The following is an 11,095-nucleotide window of genomic DNA, read 5'->3' on the forward strand; positions in this document are numbered from 1 at the left end:
ATCTCATGAGAGACAAACTCCATTCACCCATGCAACATCATTTTGGGAGTGCTAATTATCACAGGGACCACAGTTTTCTCTGGCCTCAATCTATCCTATACTTGCTTTTTCTAAACCTGTCTTCTAATTTTCCTTCATGTATAAAATTGTGTTGACAGTTGAATTGCCATCTGGTTTAAACTTAACAGAAAGTTCATGTGGAAACTGTAATTCGACCTATATATTGTCAAAGGGGTCTATCGTTCTCCTTGAGTACTTGTAACATAACTTCCCGCAAAATACACTGCAGGGACAGTAAAAACCAAAAACTTATTTACATTCTCATACTGGTACTCACCAATACAGCATAGTGTAAGTTTGAAAACTTGTTCAATCATCCAGCAAATCAGCATTTACAGGTATCTCCAAACACCAAACAACAAAGAGCAGTTTACAAGCTCTGCAAGGACACATTCTGTTCAGATTAGTGTCATTTGTTAAGTAGTTGTCCAGACACATTCAGCATTTCCAGCTATCTTCATAACGGTTTTGGAGGAGGCAACTTCTCAAATACCCAATCCGGTGAGCTACTAAGCCACAATGCTTTGCCCGTATCTTTGTGTTCAAAATCGTGGTTGAATAGCTAAGAAATAAAACATATAACAATGGGGAAAAAGTTATTCAACAAGATCACATCGCGAAAAAAAAAAAAGGGATTGAATAGGTACCTTATCAGATCTCACATCCCACCATTTATCTGGATTCTGAGTTAAGTTCTTCCAGGACGCTTCCTCTGATTCTTTTCTCCAAGAGGAACCTTCTGGTCGTTTTTGAGCATTGCCCAAAGAAGAGTCCTCTGCTTTAAAGAACATCATTAGAAATGTAAATGGAAGCATCACTTGTCCACCGAAAAGAAAAAGGAATTTCACCTAAAGGACACACCAATATTAACCAAGCAAATACACAACGACATTGAAGCCCCGTGTTTTTGTCAGCGGTTGTCTTTGAGATATTGCCACTTAAGACATAATATTTGTGCCAAGGAACTGTCAATATAGATTATCAATAAGCGCATCTGTAAGATTCATTGAAGAGGCTATTTCGATCAAGCTGACCTTCTTCAGATATAATTGGAAGTTCAGAAGTTGTTGGAAGTTCAGAAATGGCCCATTTTGGTGCCGTGTTGAGCCATAATGGTTGGCCACTATCCTTGCGCTTGAAATCTGGGTGTTTCGGTTTTACCTGAATCAACATTAATAATTGTTATTATCTAGCACAAAAGATGCAATATTAATTAATCATTTATTTTGGGTAGATGAATAGATCACCAATCCATTGAGCTTATCCTTCCTGTAATCAGTCCACTGGTTTGGATTGCCACAAAGGTCTCTCCAAAAGTTATCGAGTACTTGCTTCAGATGCGAGTAATATCTTTCCTTGGCTTGAGAGGTTTCTTCGATAAAGCTTATCTGATGCACCATAACCTAACATTGTCATCACTGAAAGTTAAATTCATTTCATTCACATATTAAAGGGACTAACTTACACTGGCTAAGAAACAACGATTTGTCTGACAAATGTATTTTGAATTATCACTAAATAAAATGATCTTCAAGTGAACCTGGCAACCTAAGTACGCTGGTGGAAGAAAGAATGAACTGAGGCCGGATAAGCCAAACACTGAGGCAAATTAAAACAAAATGAGAGTTTGGGTGAGAAAGGTCAAGTTGTGCTGATCCAAATGGGCCAATGCCTAATGCACCGCAGAAACATTTCCCAGCACATAATTGTTCCAAACCCAAGCAATATACTCCAGTATACACTTGTTCCAGAACCTACAACGGACCATCGTTAAATACTTCAAGAAAATCATGCTCCGGATAGTAAAAAGAGAATTTTAGCGAATAAACTACAGTTGACTTCCAAATCCTACACTGGTACTTCTTCAATTGCTTTGCAGCAAAATTCCAAACCAACCATCCTGTTTTTAGATGACAAAGAAACTAATGTGATAATTGAGCCATTATTGACTACACTCACATTCCTTAATTAGAATGAAGACCGTTATTTACATACACACCTCACTATCACCTGCAATAGCTACATGTGAAGAAATAATTTATGTGCCTTGGGTTCAGCAAACCATACCTGACCAATGCAATGACCACATTGTAAAGAGATTTGAGGTGGATCTTCACTGAAATGACCAGCTATGTGAATAAGGTCTCTTTCTTTCAAATGGCAAGCAGCAGTTTGTGCTAGATGACCTTCGAAGATTATGGGGATCCTAGATATCAGAAAGAGAATGATGCTCAATCCACGTGTATAAGAACTCGAAGAAATTGAATTTATGTTTAAACCCATAATCAAACCAAGCAACAGGGCAAATATGCATTTTAGCAATGGAAAAGTTTTATTGAACTTCCGTTACAGACATACACAGAGGCAAAAGCAAAGCAAGGAGTAGACACATTTCACCAAATAGATTTGACAGGAGTGTTATAAGGGTCTACTAAGGCAATAACATAAGAGTTGTTCACTTGTTCCACAACATACGGGTTATACCATCTGTAATTCAATCAATACTGCCATAAACAGTTCAAAACAAATACAGGCACATATAGCACAATAGTTTCCAGTGACGAATATAGCCGTAGTAGATAACTTACTCCTATGATCTTGAGCCATTTTCTTAATAAAAAATGTAACTGATGTACATCTGTACCCCTCTGCCGGAGCATGAGGAATAAGCCCATTGATTGATTTTCACTTGTATCCAGCATGACCCTTTGAACCAGGCTCGTACGCCACTAAATCACACAATTCTGAACCCTATGACTTGTTATAAGATATTTAGATTCATCAAATTTAAGATGTTTCCAAAATGTGTTAATTTAACAACAGCCAAGTGATAATCAACTTAACACATTAAAACTTCTTCAGATTGGATTACTGGATACACAGGTAGCAGCTGGACACATGTACGTCCCTGGCAGAGAATGAGCAATACACTTACCATTGATCAGGTTGCTGCACCTAAATGCAGGCTGCCTTATCTCTCTACAAAGATTCATTTTCACTCCTATCCAACATAATCCTTGAAATTAGGCTTGGACAGCAATAAATCACATGATTCTTAACCTTATGAACTAAAGAACCCTAGGAATTGCTATAAGTTTGACATGCAAAACGCGATAAGTTAACTCGGTGACGTGCATATACGTACTCAATCGCAGTAGAATGGTCGGCTTCTTCCTGTGAAATAGTAGTACCAGCCCAGAACTTTCCATCATCAGATTCTTGGAATTTAATAGGTCTAGAAACAGAACCAACTAAGTTAACCAAATTTGCAACCTTTGATTGCCAAGGTATCGTAATAGGTCTTGGCCAATCACGAGATTTCGAAACTAATTCTGGTTCTTTTGGTGATGTTGAGTAAAGTTGTGATTTTTGAAGAACGAATACCCGAGTTAGTATATGGTTAATCGTTGATTGAGATGATAGAGTTTTTATAAATGGTTTATTGAGATGATTCATGGTGGCTGTGTAAGTTGGCATGGAATTTCAAAGGTTCAGGGGTTTAAGGATGGAATAGAAATGAAAACTTGCCCTAAATCTTTGATCTGTTTCTTTTATAGTAGTATATGAATCCAAATTCAGGTTCTCTTTTCATCTGATTTTGGTTTAGTTCCTCACGTTATTGCGAGTGTTCATTGGGAGTATTATGTTGTTGTTTCTAGGTCCACGCATGTAGAACAGTGGTACCTATCCTCCCTTTGTGGGAGAGACTTCAGATGTTCAATCCCCAGTAGTAGTGTAGTATAGACGTATAGTTGTAGTTTAAGGGGTTGGCGGGTCGGGTTATGCAGTGGGGCCTGCCCGACTGGCTGTATTTGGATAGGGGCCCAGCCCAATTATCGCATGATCAAAATAAAATAAAAATGTTGTTGTTTCTTTTTAGGAAAATACTCTAATTAAATACTTAAGCTGTTGGCCCTTTTTTTTTTTAATTTTTTTGAGCAATCGTCGAAGAAATTTGAAGGAATCAGTCAACCACCGATCCTGCAACACTTCAGTCAACCTAAATTGACGGACATTCTGTGATAGAGTAAGTATGATATTCATCTTCCAAATTAACCCATCCACCGTACTTAGTTATGCAACCATAGTTAGCCTTTATTTCAGGGTGTGGAATATGATTTGGTATACCCGAATTGAAGTTTTTCAGTTGTTTGTTTTTTTTAACTTTAAACCGAGATAGCCTAATTCCAATTGATATCTCAAAAGATAGAAAATTCGTACGAGAACATAACTGTGAACCAGTTTATTTTATGCGACATTGACGCAGTTAAGGTATGTTTATTTATAAGGAATTTGGGTTCCTGTACAACTAAATTTATTACATTCAACCTCTACATGGTTCTGTTCAACTTATACATGAGTATATTTTCTAAGCTGAACTACAGACCAATTATGTCGGGACTATAATAACTTCGAACCTGTTTATCCACTACCAGAATACATTCACATTTCTGGTAACGGTTTTCATCCCTTTAAACGAACCGGAGCTATCCATGCATTTATGTTCATTACAGTTAAACAAACTGGATATAAGGAAGGTTTAACCTTGAAATATTGGAGTTAGGTACCTAATTCCTGGTGCCTTTAGCCTGCAATTAATAGCTTACACAGCTTTAGCAAATTAACAACATCAAACCTTACAATGGCATTTGCTAAGATAAAAGTTTCTCGAGCCAAATAATTCATTTTTTTATCAAGGCACCTCACTGTTTCCGTATTTGGAATCACCCTCCACCTCCAAGTTGATATAAGTTCATCAACATTAGCTTCTTGTTCATCAATATCACCGAATATTACATGCTCCAACTCTGGATCACATCTCTACTGAAGACAACAAACATTGACACATATGAGCAAAGAGAACCAACTGTGATACATGTATTAAAATCTTACCTTATAAACTAAACGCAAATGTGTTTATACCTTGTCTAGTTTGCAGATCAGGACAAATTTTGGATACTTGCATGCTGAGATTGTCTAGTGCTTCTGGATATAAAGATAGCTACCAGGATCGTTAAAGCAGTGGATTTGTGGCATGTCGAGCTTCAGTACCTGTCATTCTACACCAACTTCAGCTTCACTAGCTCCTCTGATCTACAACAAATTGAGAAATATTTTTAAAGTACTCAATAACAGCGTTGACAAATTGTTAGCACAAAGTTCTCTAGTTTTGAGTATAAAGAGGCCACAACATAGTAGCTCAAGATGATTAACATGCTCAATTCGCAAAAAAAATAAATAATAATAATAATAATGATATATATAGCCATATTACTAATCGATATTACTAGTCCAGACAACAAATGACAAGAAAAAAATAAAATTATTTTTCGGACGGTCGTATAACATAAATTGGGTATCACACTAAAATGGTCATATAAAATAAATTGGGAATGATTTCCGATTGTCATATAAGCTAAAATGGGTAACTGATACAAACAGTCGTATAAATTAAAATGGGTAGTTGATTCAGATGGTGGGATAAAAAAGAAGGATAATCCGTTGTTTGGAACATATTTTAGTATGATGTCAGTGGTCGGGTCGGTCCTCGTTAATGAATCGATTTCAGTGGAGGCCCGTAGGTACTTAAACCACTTGCATAATGGATCATGGTTAGAAAAATTCTTAAATGCCAGCACCTTCACAAAGAGATTGTATTATAGAACCCTATGAGTCTGGGTCTGTTGATTACAAAACTAGATTAACTTAACATACACGGTTGATGATTTCCATGCCTTTACAAATTCTCCCCATAATTGTATGTTCACATGGAAATATGAGAAACAACGCGGGTATCAGAAAAATAAATTAACTTCCACGGTTGTCAGAAAAAATGAATCAAATGCTATGAGAGAAAAAATGTATTTGTATTTGTATTTGAAGCTTAGTGTGATGCATATTAAGACCTACTACAGAGGTTAGTTCAGAGTGAAAGAACTCAAGTACTAGTGAATCAAATGAAATTCAATTTCGCACTAAATGATTATTCATCTCTTCTAAGAAAACAACATACATACAACTAATTGAAATCTATAAAAAAATGGAAATAAGGTGGGATAGGGGTGGTTACTGTAGTCGCTCTCACATGACTGGATAAGGAAAATAAAAATATTTGTTCTGGTAAAACAAATGAATAGCAGATAGCAATTTACATCTTACCCATACATTCCAGTTGGAGTGCTTCCCCAACTCTTAGGCGCCGAATAATCATAATTAACTTTGTACATTGGAACAAGTACTACTATACATAAGCGAATGGGCGCTCTCCATTTACTAACTCTTGAGGATGGGATGCGGGATTCCATCTTTTTGCTGTTAAGAAGAAAGAAACAACCAAATAAACGAAGCGCAACTAAATAAGTCCATCAGATCTAAAGTTTTTTAAGCGATACAAACCACGTACAAAATGTCATCTTTCATCCAGACGTCTCCGTTTAGAATAATCCCGAACCCCGAGAAACACCAGAACACAAACTTTTTTCTCTGATCTCAAAAATGCAAAACCAAATTTAAAGCCAATATTTCCTAAATATTGAGTTCATACATCAAATATCTAGTTTCATCAGTCTTAAACGTTCAATCATACGATAAACATCTTTGATATTTAGATGTAATCTGAATCCAATTTCATATGTTTTATTCTTAAGCTTCCAATGCATACTACAAAACCATCTTCAATCCAGTTAATAATCTGCACATGACATCCCGAATGGTATAAACACAAATTCAGGTCTGCATTCACATTTTAGCATAGAAATCTCTAAAGTTCAGTTGCGTAATTACTATTATTTTTCTACATTTATACTCTCTATGTTTGGACGATTGCTTTCTGAATGAAGCTGAATCTTAATCTATTAAACTTAAAATCTATAATAAAATCCACAGAACCCACAATTTATTTATATAGAATAAGAAAAACTAATGGAATCAGTATCCAACCATGAATCTTTCAAAGTCTTGAAATAAACTAATACTATATCAAATCAAAACAGTTAAAAAAAAAATCAAATCAAACTGACCCCATATGGAAACTACATGATTTAAGGTATAATCCACATTAATCCATCCAAATTATCGGAGAAGTTTAAGAAAAAAATCCATACCAGAGTCTGCTACAAAATCAGTAATAGCATTAGAGTATACACCTTGTTCAGATTTAGTAACCATCTATCTATTTTACTTTTACCATTGCTTTTCTTTTCATCAAAGCTCGATAGTCTCAGCTAGGTTTTTCACCCACGTAGAAGAAGAAGAAATGAGGTATAAAATGGGCTAGGCCTAGGTAGGTTGGGTATGGGTTCAAATCAATGGGTATCGTTTCTTTACTTTACACATGGGATCGGTTAATTTAACTACTTAAGGATTATAACGTCATTGCAGAACGACTTGGATTAACCAGGACCACCCCTATTTGACTTTATCCGTCAACTTGGGTTGACTGATACCTTTTCCGTGTAGAAGGTTCGATTGATACCTTTGGATTTTATTTTATTTTTTGATAAAAATAAAGTTTTCATTGCTTATTGTGCAAATATACTGTAGTCATTTGCCAGAAAATTACGAATATCGGCACTAAAATTATCATAGAACTCGATACCTGATTCAGAAGTTTTAACTGACTTAGCTACTTTATCTGCAACTTGATTGTCATCACGATTAATAAATAAAAAACAACATAAACTGAAATATGATGAAAGGTATTTAAACTTTTTCAATATATTCATATTTTCCCACTGTATGAGAGAGCTGATGTCTGTGATGGATTGTATGACAACTTTGGAATCTGCTTCAATGTGAATTCTTGTTAAAGACTCCCTCTTTTCCCAAGCAAGTGCCTCATGTATTGCCATGCACTCCCCTCTTCTGGATTTAATACTCCATCTGAGTAGCTTCCTTTGATCCCTCCACAAGCTCATGTGTAATCATGAGAGATTAGTCATGTGCCTAATATTATTAGTTAAATAATCAAATTAATAATGCCTGGTAATGGTGGCTGCCAATGAGAAGGTCTAGAATTGCTTGCAGGAGAAGTAATAATACTAGAGCATGCAAATGTGAGCCTAAATGGTAATTAATTTTGTGCACAGTTATGATGGTTAAGAGAAACTCCCTGAAAGACTGTGTCACATCTGTCCTTCCAAATAACCCAAGCACCAATCATAAGAGTGTACAACCATCTTTCATCTGTGATAGAATTGGGTATGAACCAGCTAGTGACCCATTCAAAAACATTGGAACAATTGTTTCTTACTGCATCAATGTTGATATTAGTACCCCTCTCCGCACTGCTCTAGCATGTATGCAATCCAACAGTAGATGTTCCATAGTTTCAGCTTCAGAACCACAACATCCACAGTCTCAATCTCATCATTGTAAACTGCCAGCTTTACTCTTGTTTGATTAATTTTTCTGATACATTTCTAGATAACAAGTTTGATCCTATGAGCAGTGTCAGTATTTCATAAATCCTTCCATGTATCAGGTTCAATGATTCTTCCATTAACGTTCACTTCCATGTTGCATTCAGTGAGCTTCTTATAAGTGCTCTTAACGGAGAACTTACCATCCTTTGAAGGCATCCATATCATTTTGTCTTCTATTATAATATCTAGAAACAGTTTCTGAATTTTAAAAGAAGTATCGGCATCAAACAGTTGATCTAGAAGAGTTATGTTCCAAGTATTATCTCCAAGATTGATAAGCTCAGCCACTTCTTCATAGAATCCGAAAAAGTCATTGATTGGAACTGGAGGATGAGAAAGGCCAGGAATCCATCTATCTAACCAATTTTTTGTCTTTTTACCATTATTTATTTTCATGAAGTAATTATGTTGAACAATGAATAAACCCTTTGTAATTTCATTCCATGCATAAGAATAATTCTTGGCTTCAATTTTTATATGAATGATGTCTTATTTTTTGAAGTTCTTGATACTAAGAAGTCAAACCATTAAGTTAATGGATTCAGTGCATTTTTTCCATGCTAATTTAGTAAGGTTGAGCTTCTCCAGATCCCTGAATGCAAGACATCCAATATCTTTTGGCTTAAAAAATTTTAGCCAAGCCCATGGATTAGACCCCTTATTTGATTGATGTCCCCAAAAGAAATCCCTTTCAATTGAAGTCAGTTTGTTGATGAGTTGATTTCGTAACTTAAAAGTACCCATTTGATAATTTGGAACCGAATTAAGAACATGCTTAACCATTGTAGACCTCCCTTCTTGAGAAAGAGATATTGCATTGTAGGTGGATAATCTTTGTTCAAAATTCTATTGTATAGACTTGAAGGACCCTTGCTTGGAATGACCCAGAATCAATGAAGAACATAAATATTTCTCTTTTGAACTCATAACTTGTACTCCTAAAATGTGAGTTAAAGTTTCAGCAACTTCTGGTTTAGTATACTTACTGAAAAGCACTACAAGTTTCTCAAAATTAATAACTTGTCCTGATTGTGAGCTGAAGTTACTGAGAAGCTCTAGCAAATTGTTAACAGAAGAAAGATTTTCCTGAGCGAAAATCAAACAGTAATCTGCAAAGAGAAAATGATTGATGGCAGGAGCATTGCCATCCATTTTAATACGTTCGATAGACTTGTCCTATTAAACTGCAACAAGATGTCTTGAGAGAAACTCTATTGCAAGAATGAATAAATATGGTGAGAGAGGATAACCTTGTCTTATGCCTTTTGAGGGATGAAATTCTTCACATGGGGAACCATTAAGAAGAACTGAAAGAGAGGTAGTGCTAATGCATTGATAAATCAAGTTGCAGAAGTCATCAAAGAATTGAAAGTATTTTAGAACTTTAATGAGGAAACTCCACTCAAATCTGTCAACTGCTTTTGACATATCCAACTTGAGCGCTATCCAGCCAATCTGACCTTTTTTCTTCTTCATATGATGAATAATCTCTTGAGAAATGATAGTATTATCACTGATAAGTCTACCAGAGACACATGTACTTGATAAGGAGAAACAATTCTCTCCATTAATGGTTTCATCCTGTTGACCAGAATCTTAGAAATTATCTTGTAGGATGTATTGTGTAATCCAATTGGCCTGTAATCTGCAACACAAATAGATTTCTTGTTCTTAGGAATGAGTGAGATATAAGTCTTGTTAATTTGTTTGAACATACATTTAGATTCCAAGAATCTTTTAAACATTAGAGAAACATCTTCACCAACTTATTTCACTGACTTTTGTAAAAGCCAGCTTGAAAACCTTCTGGTTCTGGAGCACTCCAATTTTCCATACTTTTTTAGAGTTTTTAGGATATCTGAAGAGGGAGGTCTGATAAGGACATTATCTTCAGCTGAGATGATTGTGGGAAGCACTGAATAAATACTTTCATCGAGTTCTGTGTTTGTGGAAGTACTAATACTGCTGAAATGTTGAGTGAGATGTGAAGTAATATCTTCTCTAGACTGCAGCCAATAACCATTGTAATCCTGAAGTGAATCAATTTTATTTCTGCTTATTATCCTGTTACACTTAGCATGGAAATATTTGGTATTATTATCCATATCCTTCTATTACACTTAGCATGAAAATATTTGATATTATTATCCATATCCTTAATGAAATTATCCCTTGACTTTTGCTGGTAGAACTCATTCTGCACCTTATGTAATTTGTTTAGTTCACTATTAACAACAATGACTTAATTTTGTACCTTTGAGCTATGAGGTTGTGCTTCAAGAACTGTTAGTTGTTGTTACAGATCATCCACCAGTTTGTGCACATTACCAAAATGCTCTTTATTCCACCTGGAAAGTACTTTCCTAGTAGCATGCATTCTTGTGACTAATTGATAAGCAGAAGAGCCATTAACATCAGTTTTCCATGCATTAGCAATAGTTGTAGCACAAGATTCATTATTTAACCAAGTTAAGAAGAATGCAAATGGATTCCAGCAACTTGGAATAGTAGTATCTGTCACAAGCATTATGGGACTATGGTCACTCCCTATCTGGTTTAAGTGATATAACTTAGAATTAGGAAAATGAATGTTCCAGTCACTATTGCCTAGA

At 35.5% G+C, this 11,095-nt stretch overlaps 2 protein-coding genes across 11 annotated transcripts; both read right to left on the reverse strand.

Annotated features, from left to right (window-relative positions):
- Positions 1–290: 290 nt before the first annotated feature.
- LOC113299300 (protein OSB2, chloroplastic-like) lies at positions 291–3,896 on the reverse strand. Of its 4 annotated transcripts, none has more exons than XM_026548312.1 (7): positions 3,206–3,896; positions 2,128–2,266; positions 1,308–1,448; positions 1,095–1,221; positions 909–1,025; positions 708–835; positions 291–622 (listed from the first exon to the last, which is right to left on the reverse strand). In XM_026548312.1, the coding sequence occupies exons 1-7, from the start codon at positions 3,535–3,537 to the stop codon at positions 518–520; spliced, it is 1,089 nt and encodes a 362-aa protein (XP_026404097.1). In that variant the 5' UTR covers positions 3,538–3,896; the 3' UTR covers positions 291–517. The 4 variants fall into 4 exon arrangements, with proteins under 4 accessions (XP_026404097.1, XP_026404099.1, XP_026404096.1 ...); XM_026548314.1 differs by having other exon boundaries at positions 922–1,025; positions 1,308–1,463; XM_026548311.1 differs by having other exon boundaries at positions 1,308–1,463.
- Positions 3,897–4,341: 445 nt separating this feature from the next.
- Positions 4,342–7,283, reverse strand: LOC113293250. 7 transcript variants are annotated; one of them, XR_003332152.1, is made up of 5 exons: positions 7,164–7,283; positions 6,464–6,543; positions 6,220–6,372; positions 4,984–5,154; positions 4,342–4,884 (listed from the first exon to the last, which is right to left on the reverse strand). XR_003332152.1 is itself a non-coding variant. In XM_026541951.1 (5 exons), the coding sequence occupies exons 1-4, from the start codon at positions 7,225–7,227 to the stop codon at positions 5,116–5,118; spliced, it is 336 nt and encodes a 111-aa protein (XP_026397736.1). In that variant the 5' UTR covers positions 7,228–7,273; the 3' UTR covers positions 4,342–4,881; positions 4,984–5,115. The 7 variants fall into 7 exon arrangements, 4 of the variants coding, with proteins under 4 accessions (XP_026397736.1, XP_026397734.1, XP_026397735.1 ...); XR_003332153.1 differs by having other exon boundaries at positions 4,342–4,649; positions 4,763–4,881; positions 6,464–7,273; XR_003332151.1 differs by having other exon boundaries at positions 4,342–4,649; positions 4,763–4,884; positions 6,464–7,273.
- Positions 7,284–11,095: the final 3,812 nt, after the last annotated feature.

The sequence above is a fragment of the Papaver somniferum genome, chromosome 7 (genome assembly GCF_003573695.1).
Source record: "Papaver somniferum cultivar HN1 chromosome 7, ASM357369v1, whole genome shotgun sequence".
In the NCBI taxonomy this organism is placed as follows: Eukaryota; Viridiplantae; Streptophyta; class Magnoliopsida; order Ranunculales; family Papaveraceae; genus Papaver; species Papaver somniferum.

Excerpts from the sequence above, each read along its gene's own strand:
- LOC113299300 (XM_026548311.1), bottom strand. The coding sequence starts at position 3,537 with ATGCCAACTTACACAGCCACCATGAATCATCTCAATAAACCATTTATA. Across the intron at positions 2,267-3,205 it reads GACCATTCTACTGCGATTGA|GATCCCCATAATCTTCGAAG; the intron begins GTACGTATATGC and ends TCTGATATCTAG. Across the intron at positions 1,222-1,307 it reads AGGATAAGCTCAATGGATTG|GTAAAACCGAAACACCCAGA; the intron begins GTGATCTATTCA and ends ATGTTGATTCAG.
- LOC113293250 (XM_026541951.1), bottom strand. The coding sequence starts at position 7,227 with ATGGTTACTAAATCTGAACAAGGTGTATACTCTAATGCTATTACTGAT. Across the intron at positions 6,373-6,463 it reads TGGATGAAAGATGACATTTT|CAAAAAGATGGAATCCCGCA; the intron begins GTACGTGGTTTG and ends TCTTCTTAACAG. Across the intron at positions 5,150-6,219 it reads ACTCCAACTGGAATGTATGG|AGGAGCTAGTGAAGCTGAAG; the intron begins GTAAGATGTAAA and ends GTTGTAGATCAG.